Raw genomic sequence first — 17,054 nt, forward strand, 5'->3', positions numbered from 1 at the left:
GGTGGCTTTGGTGGGAACAATAGAGGACGGGGGTCGTGGGAGAGGACATGGTTTTGGTGATAGAGATGGGGAAGATACTGGGGACGTGGGGTGGTTTCAGGTCAAGAAGTAGTGATCGTGATGACAGAGATGATAATTTTGGTAAGTTTTTAAGACATATTTTTGTGATTTGCAGAGACTAGAGTCTTTGAAAATGGTGTAATTCTAGGTGAAGGTGGTGAAGAAGGAGAAGAAAAACCCCAAAGAGTAACATATATTCCTCCTGCACCTCCTGAAGATGAGGAAGAGATTTTCACCATACAACAAGGAATAAACTTTGATAATTATGATAACATAGCTGTGGAAGTTACTGGAAGGGATCCAGTTAAGCCTATCAATAGTTTTGATGAGGCAGCTCTTTACGAGACTTTTAAATCAAATGTTAAAAAGGCTAAATATGTGAAACCTACTCCAGTACAAAAGTACTCTATACCTGCTATCTTAGCTGGACGAGATGTAATGGCTTGTGCTCAAACAGGATCTGGAAAAACTGTAAGTTTTTATTCTCTTGCCTTATATTTGGTAATTTCAACTTTTTTTTGACATTACAGTTTTCTTGTTTCCTTTGACATTATTAAATTTAACATGTACGTACGTTAATATACATACTTTAAAGTTAACACTCTTAAGACCTTGCTTGCCATTATATTTTGAAAATTAAAGGGAATGAAAAATGAAAACATTTCTATTCTAGATAACGTTTCCAGTTGTTGTTTGACAAATTACCTGAGATATATTATCAAAAGATATTCTAGCTTTATGTTCCTTTTGTTTTTATTCATTATTTGTAAGTGGATGTATGTATTAACAAATAAATCATTCCACTTGATCATTGTGTATTTATGGACTTTTTCAACAATTCATTAATCCCAATTGTGTTAATTATGTTTTTTGTATTTCAGGCTGCTTTTATTTTACCTGTAATGACTGGTATGATGAATAATGGATTAACAGGGAGTCAGATGAGCATGATACAAGCTCCATGAGGCCATAGTTATTGCCCCAACTAGAGAACTTGCTAATCAGATATTTTACGAAGCTTACAAATTTGCTCGTGGCACAATGTTGAAGCCCTGTGTCTGTTATGGTGGTGTATCCGTTGGTCATCAACTCTCAAAGATTGAAGCTGGTTGTCATTTACTTGTTGCAACCCCTGGGCGATTGATGGATTTCATTGGTCGGAGAAAGGTAAAATATATTGTTACAGCTATTGAGCGAATAATACTACAGGACTTTACTGTACAATTTTGTGGCTGATATTTACAATCTTAACTCTCATTCTTGAAAATTGACAAGTTTTTAAAAGTGGAGGCTGAAACAGGGTTGAAAATTGAGTGTTCTGACATCATTAATTATATGTACAGTACACTTGAAAAATTTAATTTTGGGCAATGTAAATTTCATGTACTTTAATAAATACAATCAATTTTCTCACATTGTTAAAATGAATTTTATTCAAAGTTCAATACCAACTGTGTTCTTTATCACTCATATAAATATTTTTGTAAATTAAAACTTGTTATTACCAACACTAATGATGTTTATGAGCTGTTGATGAATGTTTTTGAGCAAGAAACAGCGATATTGTAGACCTTGTGGTAAGGTTCCCTAACTTGTTAAGATTTATCTAAAATTGACTGCCAGATTCAGTTATGAATGAAATGAATAAAACAGTTAAATTTTTAATTTTAAATATCCTTAAATATACAGTTGACTTAGAAGTATCTTACCTATCCATTTGCTTTTAAGCTATTTTGAAATATTAATTATTCAAGAGCTGTTGCATATTTTTTTATTAGACATTATATTTGTCATATTTGTGAAATGATCTTGTGAAAGATATTGTTTACATAATTGTTTAAATGTTATCCACATTATATTGCTGCTGATAATTTTATTAATAACAATGTATTCATTGCAGTAAATCCTTATGAACACTGTCATAAATAATTATTTGTTCTTTCTAGTTTGCACATAAATATACGTACGAGGTCATATTATTTATTTATATTATGCTGAATAATTAATAATAAGCTAAATTATTTATGCTTATTATACTTCAATTTATGTATATTCTTAGCTTCCACATATTTTTCACAAATTTTATTGAATTTCAATGTAAATTTATCATTTTTAAAGATTTCCCTGGAAGGTCTGAAGTATTTGATTCTCGACGAAGCAGACAGGATGTTAGACATGGGTTTTGAACCAGTTATTCGCGAGCTTGCGTCAAACCCGAACTTTCCCGCTAAAACTGAACGACAGACACTTATGTTCAGCGCAACGTTTCCAGAGGAAATACAAAGACTTGCTGGTGAATTTTTAAATGATTATCTTTTTCTTACTGTTGGTCGAGTTGGTAGTGCTACTGCCGACATTGAACAGAATATTTGTCAAGTTTCTGAATTCGAGAAACGCGATAAGTTAGTCGAAATACTTAATGATGCTGGTACGTATTTTATATCGTAATTTCTTACTCTTTTTACGAAATACTGAAGTTTCAGGAAATAATTTAGAAGTATGGTATTGTTTATGGTACAATTAAAGTTTCAAAAGTTAGTGAAAATGAATTCAACTGAAGTTATGTGGAAAAAAGAGATAATTAATGTGTACTTTTTTGTGCATTAAATATTTTTTATATTTCCCCCCACTTCAACGCCATTTTTTTCTCTACTTACGTAGGCAGTGACAGAATCCTTGTCTTTGTGGAAACGAAAAGGATGGCGGATTTCTTGGCAAGCTATCTTTCGCAAACTGGTTTTCCCACCACCAGTATTCACGGGTATAATCAAGGCACTTTAACTCTGGCTTTTCTATTTTAGCGTCAATTCAAAGCAATCTGTCTACATTATGATCATACTTAAAGAATTCATCAGCACTGACATGATTTCCGAAAATTGGAAGGCTTCAAATTTATATATGCTTGTTTTAATCCGTAGAAAGCAATACATTTTAAAGGATCTTAATACGGCATATATTAAGTGCTGATACTATTGCAACCATGTCTGAGGGGTGGTAAGGATTTTGTTTTGCAAACGTAGCCAGCATGATGTTTTAAATAAGTTGTGTTTAACAAAAGTGGTGCAACTGTAGCTACATGTTATGCTCAGGTCTCGTTACAGGGTGTTCCAAAAAGCGCCAACATAGAAATTATTTTATTGTTCCTTTGACCGAAGTTTGTGTACGTAGGATATCATTAAATTTCCTTGTGTGATATCATACAAGATTGTAAACAATGAGATGATTTTTATGTTGTCACTTGAAAAACGCTGTATAGCATTAAGTGTAGTTGGCATGTTGTTTATTTCATAATAACTTATAAATAATTAATTTTTATGAAAACAGAGACAGGCAACAAAGAGAAAGAGAGGAAGCCTTATATGACTTTAAGAAAGGACGTACTCCAGTTATGGTAGCGACGTCAGTTGCTGCACGTGGTCTTGATATACAAGATGTAAAACATGTGATCAACTATGATTTGCCAAAAGAGATAGAGGAATATGTCCACCGTATTGGGCGAACAGGAAGGATTGGGAACAAGGGCAAAGCAACGTCATTTTTCCAGTCAGATAAAGATGCAAACATAGCTAGATCTTTGGTGAAAGTTCTTGGTGATGTAGGTCATTTTAATGTATTATTTCTTTCCATGTAAGATATATTTTGATTTTTAACAGTAACACTATTACTTTATACTACAGTTGATAGAAAATTTGTCGTACGTACACTCATGCGAATAGACTCGAATAGTTTTTGTTTTTGGGCTTTACGCCCAACTTCACATAGTGTTAATTTGCCAAGACATTCGTTAAAAATGAAGATTTATTAAAATCTTACACCAGAGTAAATATTTGCCAGTTTTTTGAAAGGCGTTTCACTACAAGAATTGGAAGAGTATCCTAGATCCTTCAACTAATCCTTTGTGAGTTAAATTCCCTTCAGATTACTTTCCCTCGCAAAAACACCTCGTCATTCGCCATAATTATATTCTTAGTGATATCGTAGGCCTTCATTTTTACAGGCCGAACAAGACGTTCCGGACTGGTTAGAAGAACAAGCTGAAAATGCAATTGGCACAAACTATGGACCTGCTGGTGGTCGATTTGGTGGAAGAGATACCAGAAGGGTTTGTTTATATGTTCATGTTTGCAGTCAGTCAATTATATGAAAAAAGTTTTGTCAATTGTATGACGTGTGTTGTTTTGTATGACGTATGTTGTTTTGTATGACGTTTGTTGTTTTGTATGACGTATGTTGTTTTGTATGACGTATGTTGTTTTGTTATTTTCAGTTTGATAAAGGTAACAGTGACGGTGGACATAATGATGACTTCAACATTAATGGTGGTGATGACGCTTGGGGTATAAATGACACAAAAAATACTGGAGGTCAGAGTGATGATGAATGGAACACTGTAGATGCTGGTGGAGATGAACCATGGGAATAACTTTCCCTCCCGTCCTCCCTCCCTCCTCCCTAAGAAAACAAATAATCTATTTTTGTTATTGTACATTAGAGACGTTTATATTACTCCTTGAAGACGATAAAAATATTTTGCGTAATGTTTTATTCACGATCGCTTTATTTTGGAGATTAATTGTTGTGTCAATTTATTCTTCATATGATACTGGCGAAGGGTGACTATGAAGGCAGGATTATTTATTACTGATAAAAATTTTGTTTGAACTTTTTTTCAACAAAATTTCATCAGTAAGGGTCCGGTTACGGGCTTAATTGTAGAAATATGAAACTTATAAATTCAGCAAAAATATTTCTTGTTACTTCTCTTCTGCTGCGCAGTAACTAATTTTTTTCATTTCTATGTACTAGAGCATTTCTTTTAGACTTTCTCAAGGAGCAATGGATTCGTTTTGCTGTGTCAATGATTTATAACACTATCAGTACCATTATAATCTAACCTGTTATATAACATAACATTCTCATTATAACACAAAATGTACCTGTCATTTATTTAAGAAACAAAAGATGCTTACTGTGTTTGCACAGGCTTATGCAAACCGAGGAGACCTTTGGGAGAACTCGAGAGAAGATCGGTGCGAGTGTTGCGCCTGCTCGAGAGTTCTCACAAACGTCTCCGATGTTTGCATAAGCCTGTGCAAACACGAAAAACATCTTTTATGAAATAACAATAATACGAAACAGACAAATTTAAAATAAACGTTATAATTTTTCTTCTAACATGTATTCATGATCTATTGCAAATTCTCTTTCACTGATTAATTGTTATGATTGATGTGTTGGTTAAGCTCGGATGTGTTTCACAGGCTAATGCAAACACAGCTCTAGACCAATCAGCGCACGCGTTTCATTGTGTTTATTTTATAAATCATTATAAAACTTCCCACGTACACCCCATACATTTACCTCTATAATCTTCCCTAAATACACCCCTCTCCTGTGTACCATAATAACCTCCCTAATTATCCGCCACGTGTACCATTATAACCTTCCCTTAATACCTCAGTCTCATGTGGACTAGTTCACTGTTTTCATCAATTGAGCTCATATGAATAATGTTAGCATATATATATTTTGTCACACTTTCATAACAGGTTTTTTAAGAGTTTACCAGTTGCATGTTTTGAATTATTAATAACAATATAAAAATATACGATTTGACTGTGTAACCTTTCAAACTACTTGTCTGTTGTAAACATGTCAATTTCAAATTATGATAACTACCCATACTTTGGAATTTGTTTTATTAAAGAGCTGTCAAATAAAAAACATTTTCTTCAACTATTTTAGCTTAAACCCAATATAAAGGTACTAGAATGTCGCAAACTGTACGAATATTTTCAAAATCAAGACTAAAGAAAGATAAGTTTATAACGATAGCATTCCATATTTTGTTGTGTTCTACCTTTGTAATTTTCATGTCGACACAATGGCAGTTTTTAATTCCATTTTTCCACACTTTCACCACGAATGAAGTCGAAAATCAAGAAAGATTATGCGTGCGATATCTCTCCTATCAACCTCCAGTAGGTGGATGGAATAATCAAAGAATTGCGTTTGAAAATGCATTGATTATGGCTTTGTTGTTAAAACGAACTCTTCTGGTTCAACCTCTAGCTGCTCATGGCCGTCAAATTGAGTTAAAATCCAACCATTCTACTAGTTATGATTTGTATAATATGTTGTCAATTGAAGACCTAGTTCCCCTCTCAAAACTGATCGATTTGAAAACACTTTCGTCTTTCCTACCAGTTGAAGAAGTAAACACAACTCACTTAGAGTTTTTTCATAAATATCGAAACTTCTCGTGGTATAAAGTTTGTCATAATGGCCTTCGAGAAATTTGGGTTGATGAAATGCACCCGACATTAAATATTGCTACACTTGTAAAGCGCAAACGCAAACAGAATATTCCTAAGTATCGTCAGATTTGTCCAGAAAAGAAAAAGTCGAGCTACTGGATATTTTTGAATGAATTACAATATCGCAACGAGGATATCATTTATTTTGAAAATGGTTCGTTGTTCTCTCGTCGCGTATATTTCACCAATGCAAGAAGAGCCTTAAAAGTGGAAAAGGCTATGCTGGACTGGATAAGACCCTCTCCTGAAGTGTTACATAATGTTCGAAGGGTTTTAGTTGAGATTGGTCGACCTTTTAACGCGATTCATGTGCGAAGAACAGATCATAAAAGTAGTCGAATGTTTAGCGTTAATCACTGGCTCTCCCAACTGGCTAGGAAAAAGGCCTTAAAGCGCACTAAAATGTTATACATAGCTACAGATGAGACCAATTATACATGGTTCTTTCCTTTAAAAAAAGCTGGCTACCAGCTGTTGTTTGCCAAAGACTTTGCTATTTTCCGTGAAATTATGAAGACGAATAAAATAACTGGCCAGGATATACTTGGTTATCACGAGCAAATCGTTTGCTCGCGTGCTTTAGTGTTTATTGGTTCCTCGTATTCCACATTCTCTTCATTTATCAAGCGAACGAGAGCAGCGAGATACTGGGACTGGCATCGTTTCCAAAATTTAAAATTTTTGTCAGCCAAGTTGTTGAATATTCATAAAACAAATAGTGTTAAAAAGAAGCTATTTCATGCAATACTTAATTTCAGTTAATATAATCGTAAATGCTAAATAAATGAAGTCCACACACTTGGATTTATATATCATATGAATAAAATGAGTATATTATCTATGAGAAAATTGTTTCATAATAAATTTAAATAATTTAGTACATAATAAAATGAAAAATAAGCTCATCACAAGTTATAGTTTAAATGGATCAAAATCAAAAACAGTAAACGGCACATTTTTAAAAAAAACGCGTAACTCTAATATATGACTACGAAGTAAGCAATGTTCCTTTCTAATTTTAAAACTGACCAAAGGAAACCTTGTAATAAAGTCATATAATTTACTTTTTCCTCCCTTGAAGCAGTCTTCACGTTGTTGATTTATTGCATGCAATGGTCACAAGTTGTTTATTTAGCGTTAGTTCATTTGCAACTGAAGACATCTTCATTTCTATTTTAAACGTTAAATATGTACAATGACGTGATGCACAAGCTTTACAGGACAGTTATACATGTTTAAGGATGACATTTGTATCACTAAGAAGATACGTTTGAACGATTTTTTTACGAAACCACATGAATTAAGTTTGTTCTATTTCTTCTCGAGGTTTTGCTTTTATTTCTCAAATTTTTCTGCACATGACCTGTATTTGGAATCTATCTAACGATCACTCATCGAAAGAGCTGGAATAAAATAAACATAATAACAATAGGTAATACATCGTTTCTTACATATCAACAATGTTAGACGAGTCAATGATTTATGATAACACTAGATGAGTGAAGCCTGGGTTAAACTTACATTCTATTTCTCAAAAGAGCATCCTAATATCTTCGACAAAAGTTTGTCATCAACCTTCGAAATAATATAAGTTTAGAATGCTCCAGTTGAAGAATTAGAGATTTAAAATTGTTCTTACATTTTAGGCTAAGTCTTTTCAACGGTGATGCGGGTGATACACATTCACTATTTCATCGTCTTGCTTAAAAATAATGGAGAAAGAACAGGTAGTGTTATTGAAAAATGTGCCGGTACCAAACTTACAATCATAAAAGTTTTATTTTTTTCATATTTTGAGAGTAAATTGTAGTAATAAGATTTTAGCATTCCAGTATAAGAATGACAGAACAGTTTAGTAAATTTCGCCAAACTATTTAGGAATACATAGCAGTTTGTCTTAATTTGACTAAAGATACTTGATGCAGCACAAGACCGAAAGCCAAAATGACTTGTTTTTTCATTGTGGTCCAGTCTGTGAATTTGCTACGTTGTTTGGGGTTTCATGTTGTAATTTTTGTTATCTTACTTTGGCGAATTATACGGAGTACGCACGTGCAGCACTGGATCCCTAGTAAAGACGATATGGTTCATCACGTGGCCAGTGGATCTTCGTTGTCCACTCTTTATTTACCACCTACACAAAACATGCGCTTTCACGTGACAATTGATTCAAGTCTTTACCAGTTTGCTAGAACAAAAAGAGAGTTGATTCTCGATAAGCTAATTCCAGAAGCTTTAGATTACTTTCATAAAACGTTGAAAGTTCGACCATCTAAACTTCCAATAAGGCTGCAGAGAAAGTGTCGTGATCGCCTATATTTCTTAAAAGATGTGAAAGGACAGAAAAAAGGAGATACAATATTTTGTAAAGAGGAATGTGTAAAAACTTACTGTGGTCCAGTTGAAATACCTCAAGAACATCTTTCATCTTGCAAAACATGCAATGATCGAGGTTTATCATGCAAGACGCATGAACAAGATAAAAAAGGTATTGAAAATGTAGATTTCATTCTGTACGTTTCATCTCTACCCTCGCAGCACTGTGCAAATTCAAAAACCGTTGCTTATGCATCATACTGTCAACAAGAACATATCTTGGATAGACCGATCGCTGGCTTTGCTAACATTTGTCCTAATGGAGTTAGCCATGATTCACTTCAATATCCGAGTCTTTTAGCAATGATGAAACACGAAATTTTTCACGCTCTAGGGTTTAGTGTCGGACTATATGCATTTTATAGGGATAGCAAAGGTCGACCGTTGACAGCAAGAGACGCATATGGTTTACCACAATATAATAACGATACCAATTTATTTCAGTGGAATGAAAAGATTGTGAAAAAATTCACGCGAAAAAATTGGGAAACTTCTCAGGGAATGAGAGAACATGATGTGCTAATGATAGTAACTCCTAAGGTAAAAGAGGAAGTGAGAAAGCACTTTCGTTGCAATTCTTTGGAAGGAGCAGAGATCGAGAATCAGGGATATTTTGGGACTCGTTGGACTCATTGGGAAAAGCGTATATTTGAGAATGAGGCGATGACTGGAACATACACTCAGAACCCTGTTTTTTCACGTATTACCTTAGCGTTAATGGAGGATACTGGTTGGTACGGAGTTAACTATGATATGGCTGAAGACTTAGACTGGGGTAAAAATCTAGGTTGTAAATTTGCTCAACACAGTTGTCGAACTTGGATGAGACTTCAATTGAAGAATAGAATTCGGCCATCGCCATTTTGTTACCAAATCAAACAAAAACCATTGCATTCTCGTTGTACACATAGCAATGATGCAATGGCCTTGTGTAATCTTGTGAAATATTCCAAAAATCTACCTCTAGAATACCAATATTTTAATCATCTCACAAGAAATAATCAATCTGTAATTTATGACGCAAAATCATACGGTGGAGCTGTCTCTTTAGCCGACTACTGTCCGTTTTTCCAGAAGTTCCGTTTGAAAAATCGTGCCAATAGAGCTAGAGAAACTGTTTGTCGGTTACGTGAAAATAGCCCGGATTATTACGACAATTTTGCCTTAGAAAGTTACGGTGTGAATTCAAAATGTATTGAACAAGCAAGCCGATGGATTGCACAAAGTGAACAATATATACGTACGATGATAGATTGGGGAAGTGGTTGTTACGAGTATGAATGTAAAGATGATAACTTATATATTTATGTTTCTGGAGTAAAATACAAATGTAGAAATTATGGTCAAGTTTTATACATAAACAGCACTCTTGGCAAATGGAGCATTCAAGGATCATTACGTTGTCCTCATAGTAAAGAATTTTGTCCTAGCTCTTGGGTTCTCCATAAAACTCAATCGTCAGAAAATTTTACAATGCATTATGAAATTACTGGACACAGTAAGAGTGATGGAAGCCACAGAAGTTTTCAAATGTTCACCTCTATAATAATATTATATTATCTTATGTTAATGTACTATTCTATTGATGTTCTTTAATTTCCTTAATTTCTTTAAATGTAATTTTTGTACAAAAATTGTCGTAAACTGCAATCTCGATTGTCAGACTACATTAAAGAATTCAGAGAACAATTCTACAACTTTTAATGTCACATCCTCGTTGTTGTATTGTTGCGATACTACAAACGCTACACGACGTAATTTAAATCCAATACAGATTTACAAGCTCATTTTGATAAAATTAACGATGAATAAATTACATCATTTACGTTTATTTTTAGATTGTTTATCAAAGACGTTTATATACTTTGACGCTATCTGATAATCATCTACAGAAATTGAAAACGAAAATTCTAATATTAGATTGAGACAAAACAAAATAATACGAGCCAACTATAAAAATATCACCTTGTAATGTCTTAGTGACGTGCCCAGTTTGATTTCCCTGAATTAGGACTTGAGTACCATGATTTAATTTCCCAGGCAATTGTGTAACTAAGAAATATTCGAAATTTTCTCAACCAAACATTGATAAAATACTTCGTGACTATAACATAAATATCAATAAATCATACGAATAAATTTTACAAAAATTTCCATGTTACACATTTGCTTTACCTGAAGTACTAGAAGCAGCTTTGAGTTGCAATTTATGAGAAAATTTGATGGGATCGATACCAAAGTACTCCAAATTTTGTACGAGAGTAACCTGTGGTTTAACAGAAAATTAAAGAAGAATTTAAAGCAAGCGATATTGTACACAAACTTTATTCATTTTATATGATTTATTTCACTTCATTAAAAATTTGCTTAACTCGTCCCGTCGTTCATCAAATTTTATGGTCGAATATTTATAACAAACTAGGTATGATACGTTTAACTATAAATTATGAGCTATATACTTCTTTCTCATATGATCTTCGAAAATTTTGTTCTCTTACTGTTGTAATAATAAACGCGTTATGATTTGAAACAACCATAAGCTGTACAGCACAAGTGGGGGAAGCGGAAATTCGTGCACGAAAAATTCAATAAATCAGACACCTTCTTGTTTCCCATACGTTGCTCCAGTTTTATTTCAATAACTTGTAGTTTACCTTTCCTACGAAAAAAGCAAAAAGCAGAAATAAGAGATAGTCTTTTATCAGCATAATGACATAGCCAGCTAGCTTATGTAAAAGTCCTTCTTTGTTGATTTTTCTATGTTCTTACAGGACAAAATCTTTCTGGCTGAATTTGGCACTGAAGATGTATAAGCTCAAAGCAGTGTAAAGGCCATTTTTACAGGCGAGATTGCTCGGGAAAGGCAAAACTTTTCGCGCAAAATAATTTTGCGCATGCGCGAGAAAAATTACAACATACAAATTCGCAATGCTAGAATAAAATTAAGTGTGACTTATTCAAAAACTCTATTTTTGATGTAAACAGTGAGCTGAAAATGTAAAAAACCTGATTATTGGAGATTGTCCGTTGAATTTCACGATATGACAAGGATTCATACGATCAAATGTCCTTAGATAGAAGAAACAGTTAACTTGAAAGATTCGTAAAAAAATACAGCAGCATAAAGCATGAGATATTGTTACAATACGCTCATAAATAAATCTGAACGTTGTTAATTTTTTGAAGTAGTTTTTCAACAAACCTCTTAAAAATTTCTTCCCATGAAAGAGAATCGTAATTATTTTCCCCTTTCTTGTGTACGATATTAAATAATACAGGATCAAGTTTAACCATTCTAAAAGAAATTGTAAATAAATTTAATAAATATTCATAAGACAAACAGTAATCGTTCAATATCGATCATAAATATTCAGTGAATACAACATGTATAAACCTGTTATTTTGAGAAGATATGAGGTCCCGATCTTTGATATATTTTGTCACAACTTTTCGAACTTCATTCGCCGATAGTATACTACCTTTACTACAACGAGAAAATATAGTCATAACATTATCATCGCATCTGCATACATTACTTGTGTACCCTGTCCCCTCTCCTAGCTTCAGACTATATTCTTTCCCTTTAATTATTACTCCAAGCTTCAGACTCCCTCTCCCCCTCCTTAACTATGTCTCTTAGCATCAGACTACCCCCTCCTTCCCCCTTCCTTAACTATGACTCTAAGACATGCCTCTCCATCAGACTACGTACGTGCTCCTCACCTTATTCGTTAAGTCTCATAACTTCAGACAATATGTTTGAAATGTTTCTCACAGTAGAAATCATTCAAATATATATTTGTGTATTACAATACCTATATCCTAAGCTTTGAAATAGAGTTCTTGTACATCCTGAAACTGAGAACGCCTCTTCGATTTCTGGTGGCTGGTGGTAAAAATGATAAAGATTGAACAACGTACTTACATCTTCACGTTGTCTAAACGTTACTTAAAACACATTGTAAAGACGTGTGTCATCGTCTTCAACTCACTATAATTTTCTAAACACACACAGAGAGTTCTCATCAAAGATAAATAAACAATTTTACCCATAAGGTGATTGATTGTCGAAAATTGATGTAAAAATCAATGACTACATATTTTATTCTGTACCTGAAATTTTTCATTTGAGGTTCGTTCATTTGCAATTTGACTAATTTCCTCAATGCTTTTGGAATTCTTTTTTTTAAAGGCTTTAAGTCTAAAGTAATGGAAATATTTTATTTTTCTTATGTCTGTGAGGGTTGATTATTTCCTTTTGTTGTTTATAGATCATTGTAAAGATAGATTTCTTTTTATTCTTACTCTTCATTTTCCCAATGAACCGAGTCAATACAATGTACGCCTTTTGATTGTTCTTTTGTTGTAATTAAACCTTTCTTTTCCATTACTTGAAGAAACTTTGTCAACTGAATTTAAACATAGACGTTCGTTCAACTTTCCTAATTTATCTCATACAATACGTAGGAAACGCAGCGTGAAAAGGAAGAGCCTAGAGGCCTGTCTACCCTACTTTCTTCCAAAAACACGCAACTAACGTACAACACATTAGCAAAGGGAAAATACTTTGATAACTAATTCAATATAGTTTTGTTCTATTTGATAGGTTGAAAACTTAGACAAATATTGATTACATTCACAACGTTTTAAAAAACGTTTCTGTTTCAATACCTTCTTGTAACTGGATTTCTTAATATCCAAAGATTGATTCCGTGGGCTAAAAAATTATATCTACTGAGCTAAACACACATAATTTATGACAGGAAATAAATGACGTGAACATCTTACCAGGAAAGTAGAAGATGATTTTTGTAAAATGAGCTCGTCAAAATAGGTAATTCAATATTCTTAATGCGAATCAAAGAGAACATGAAACAGTTTTCCAACAAAATGTCCATAGTATCTGAAATAAAATAACACCAAGCTGAATCAACACCATTAAAACAACATGTAAAGTTGAGACTGTTAACTGCTCAGTACGTATATGACATGCTTTGCCTTCCAAATACCCGCAGAAGGTTTATGGCTTTTCTTATATGAGACATAAACAGCCGACCAAACGCAAAAGCAAGTTTAGAAATAAATAAGTTGTCAACGTTTACAACAAGTATTCCAACAGAATTTTTGTTAAAATATGGGTTGAGAATCAAAAAGTCAGCATCAGGCACATTATGTTTGAAAGTTTTATAACCTTCAAATATGACGAAAATTGGAGAAAAAGAAAAGTGAACAGAAACATAAAACATAAAAAATACACCTGACTATCATTTCAGTAATCACTAATCATACCATAATGTGTCTACACCATAATTTTGATTCAAACTACGAATCTTACCAGTGGAAGAGTATTGATCTTCATGTTTATTGAAGATCGTATTAGTTACTTGAGAAGAATTGTTGTCTATTCTGACATCACTTATATCATCTTCAACCAAAATAAGTTCATCTCGATTCAAAGTCAACGACGATTCAACACCACAAGCTAAAGAATCTTCCTCATTCCACGATGTTTCTGTTCCACCTTCATCCGTGGTAAAATTTTCCTCAATCCGCGATGTTTCTGTTCCACCTTCATCCGTGGTAAAATCTTCCTCAATCCGCGATGTTTCTTTTCCACCTTCATCCGTGGAAAATCTTCCACAATCCGCGATGTTTCTGTTCCACCTTCATCCGTGGTAAAATTTTCCTCAATCCGCGATATTTCTGTTCCACCTTCATCATTGGTAAAATCGTCATTTAATGGAGACGACGAATGTTGCAATTTGTCAGATGGGATGTACGGAAGAGCATTTTGGGTACCATGCATCCTTAAACCAGATCCAATGATTTATTCAATTTATTAAATTTGATCATAAACATTGAAATTATGCAATGTTCACCATTCTAGTACACCATAGATGACCTTCAGTGTGAACAGTCAAAGCCATGACAAAACACGCTCAGTCAGTCAAAAAGTTTACCTAACTTTACAAAAACTGCGGTTTAAACGTACTTACCACAGTTGATCCTGATAAGAATGAAGTATTATCACACCCTTGCCTCGCATACCTTGTTCACGTGCTTGATCTGACGATACAGCTGTATAACCAACAGCAACTGGCGCCCTGAAATATGGTAAACAATGATTGGTTGACTTGTACATTAAAGAAGATTTTACCACGAATCTTCATGGTGACGAAAGTTGATGGGTTTTACGTGTGTACATTTCTTTACGTGTTTAGCATGTGAATTACGCAAAATGCTTCAGCATGCCAACAGTCTAGTTGATATCGTGTGAGAGAACAGATGACAGACGAAACAGCCTCACTAAATGTTTTATGTGACAAGTGCTCAAAGCTTTCATAACAGAGTAAAAAATATTATTTAATAAAGATTACCTGTTTCCAAGTAATACGACAGAACAAATTTGCCCTTTCAAATATTCTGTATTTTCTCCGGACTCTACTATACCTGGCAACATCAGATCTAAAACAATTATTTTAAGATATTAAGAAAAAAAAGGCAGCCAACGACATTAAGAAGTCTTCACAAATTAACTGTACCTGCTCCACCACGTAAGTTTTTAAAAACATTTGGCCATGTTGTAAATACCGGTAAAATATTTGGGTACTGCCACAAAAGATAAACTGAAAAACATTTTTTTACTTAGACATTTCAAAACGGAAATTTTTCGATGGAAAAGTGATGAAAAGACAAAATTTTAACACGATTCTCTTTCGCGTTAGTATGCCAATAAAATGACTTTTTTACATTTATGTAAATATATTTCCCACTAACAGTAGTAATAGTCAACCAAACTTTAAATGAAACTTTTAAAGTTTGTAGCGTTCCATTTTTAACCTCTAGCTCCAAATTTAGAAAGTTAATCTAAAAATCATAGAATTATAACAATTTTCTTAGAAAATTTAAATTGCAGCTTTGTTTTAATCCAATTTTCAATAGATAATAATTTAAACTCATGAAATATGCATTTATAACTCATAATGAAAGAGACAACTTATGCCCAACCTCCTGAACCACAACTTTTAATTTAATAAATTATTGAAAAAAAATGATGTGGCTTGGAATGGAATTTATAATTTAATATCACAAACCTGTGGGGTAGTATTTTTTCTCAACTTGAAAGAGTATCGGAGTTCCACAATGAAGAAATGCTGTGACACTTTTCCCACAATTTGTGATTAATTTCATTACAGATATGTCATCCTTGTTTGGTATAATCTCGGATGCAAGCTCAGTTGTCACATTTGAAAATTCCAACAAAACATCATTTCTTAATTTTCGTCTAAACATGAGTAATGTGACAATATGTTGTATAATTAAATCATATGAACGTGAAATACATTTTTCAAATTAAATAATTTGATTTTAAAACACAATTATAATTGGTTATTTAAGTAATGCACAACTAGAAATAGAATTTTTTGATATTTTTGTGAGCAGCCAGTAGAGGTAATACTTTATTACATGCCCTTTCTTGCCAAATGCTTTGCAAATGTGTTAAAGTAAGCTTGCCATATACTAGTATGGACATACACTAGCTAAGGTATTAAGATTGACAAGCTTGATTCATAACATAAGACCTTCATAATACTAAAATGTGGAAAGGAAACAGTACAAGTTATTGAATATTTGTCTTCAGTGAATTAGTTTCAGTTAGTGTGCACAAATAGTCAATTGGAATGCATTATTTTTCAAAACATAAAGAATTCATCCATTTAGTTCAAAAATTTTTACCAACCTATCAGAACCTCGAATTGCAGTATTGGATTTAATTCGAAAGCTCTTGAGAAACATTTTGTGTTGTTTATTTTTAACACATTTCTTCGTTCTCTCTGAATTCACAAAATCATCTCTGAATTCATTAAAATAACTTCAAATTGGAAGACCAGTTATTTTGAGAACCAAAATTACTTACAGACTTTAAATAAACAGAATATAAGTTATTTCAATGAATTTCACTCAATCAATAATGATAATTGATAACTTCACGTCGACAAACTTCAAATCAGAAAACTTTTCCTCAAATTACAACTCTTTCCATTCCAATTTCCATCATTCTTTCATTGTAGGTAATATTACATGAAGTATTAAAATCGCGATGTAAGCATTCGAAATCGAATAAAATTTTCTGTCGTGGAAAAAAATTTTTGGGAACTTTTTTACTAAGAAAACGCTCGCATAATGTATGTAATCCAAATCTAAGTATTTTTATTATAGAAGTTTTTCAGTTGGAACTGTAAGTTACGTTTGAATTGTGTCCATTGGGATTGTGACGTGATGAAAACTTTTCCAATGCAT

At 33.1% G+C, this 17,054-nt stretch overlaps 4 protein-coding genes across 4 annotated transcripts; 3 read left to right on the forward strand and 1 right to left on the reverse strand.

The window, feature by feature from the left end:
- Positions 1–109: 109 nt before the first annotated feature.
- Positions 110–4,807, forward strand: LOC124444332 (probable ATP-dependent RNA helicase DDX4). Its single transcript, XM_046994921.1, is given in 9 exon segments — positions 110–141; positions 209–531; positions 942–1,022; positions 1,024–1,227; positions 2,179–2,488; positions 2,722–2,821; positions 3,385–3,655; positions 4,058–4,162; positions 4,328–4,807. Coding segments are annotated over 8 exon segments (1,260 nt in total). The 5' UTR covers positions 110–141; positions 209–498; the 3' UTR covers positions 4,484–4,807.
- Positions 4,808–5,810: 1,003 nt separating this feature from the next.
- LOC124437883 lies at positions 5,811–7,345 on the forward strand. The gene has a single exon (XM_046987841.1). It carries the CDS (start codon positions 5,832–5,834, stop codon positions 7,137–7,139), a length of 1,308 nt encoding a protein of 435 aa, XP_046843797.1. The 5' UTR covers positions 5,811–5,831; the 3' UTR covers positions 7,140–7,345.
- Positions 7,346–7,616: 271 nt separating this feature from the next.
- On the forward strand, positions 7,617–10,604 carry LOC124437871 (leishmanolysin-like peptidase). The gene is made up of 3 exons (XM_046987822.1): positions 7,617–7,809; positions 8,024–8,104; positions 8,256–10,604. Exon 3 carries the CDS (start codon positions 8,322–8,324, stop codon positions 10,347–10,349), a length of 2,028 nt encoding a protein of 675 aa, XP_046843778.1. The 5' UTR covers positions 7,617–7,809; positions 8,024–8,104; positions 8,256–8,321; the 3' UTR covers positions 10,350–10,604.
- On the reverse strand, positions 10,437–16,801 carry LOC124437875 (eukaryotic translation initiation factor 2D-like). The gene is made up of 20 exons (XM_046987836.1): positions 16,672–16,801; positions 16,495–16,608; positions 15,848–16,038; positions 15,296–15,379; positions 15,131–15,218; positions 14,750–14,857; positions 14,418–14,560; positions 14,089–14,370; positions 13,542–13,656; positions 13,425–13,470; positions 13,059–13,162; positions 12,867–12,954; positions 12,569–12,639; positions 12,148–12,237; positions 11,956–12,048; positions 11,760–11,822; positions 11,355–11,412; positions 10,929–11,019; positions 10,719–10,805; positions 10,437–10,639 (listed from the first exon to the last, which is right to left on the reverse strand). The coding sequence occupies exons 2-20, from the start codon at positions 16,548–16,550 to the stop codon at positions 10,572–10,574; spliced, it is 1,926 nt and encodes a 641-aa protein (XP_046843792.1). The 5' UTR covers positions 16,551–16,608; positions 16,672–16,801; the 3' UTR covers positions 10,437–10,571.
- Between the last annotated feature and the right edge of the window lie 253 nt (positions 16,802–17,054).

The sequence above is a fragment of the Xenia sp. Carnegie-2017 genome, unplaced genomic scaffold (assembly GCF_021976095.1).
Source record: "Xenia sp. Carnegie-2017 unplaced genomic scaffold, XeniaSp_v1 HiC_scaffold_1, whole genome shotgun sequence".
Classification (NCBI taxonomy): domain Eukaryota; kingdom Metazoa; phylum Cnidaria; class Anthozoa; order Malacalcyonacea; family Xeniidae; genus Xenia; species Xenia sp. Carnegie-2017.

What these genes read in the sequence shown, in the direction of transcription:
- LOC124437883 (XM_046987841.1), top strand. Translation starts at nt 5,832, where the DNA reads ATGTCGCAAACTGTACGAATATTTTCAAAATCAAGACTAAAGAAAGAT.
- LOC124437871 (XM_046987822.1), top strand. Translation starts at nt 8,322, where the DNA reads ATGACTTGTTTTTTCATTGTGGTCCAGTCTGTGAATTTGCTACGTTGT.
- LOC124437875 (XM_046987836.1), bottom strand. Translation starts at nt 16,550, where the DNA reads ATGTTTCTCAAGAGCTTTCGAATTAAATCCAATACTGCAATTCGAGGT. An exon ending in TTTCAAAGCTTAGGATATAG is followed by an intron (nt 12,238 to 12,568) that starts GTATTGTAATAC and finishes TTCTCGTTGTAG; the next exon opens with TAAAGGTAGTATACTATCGG. An exon ending in ATATCTTCTCAAAATAACAG is followed by an intron (nt 12,049 to 12,147) that starts GTTTATACATGT and finishes AATTTCTTTTAG; the next exon opens with AATGGTTAAACTTGATCCTG.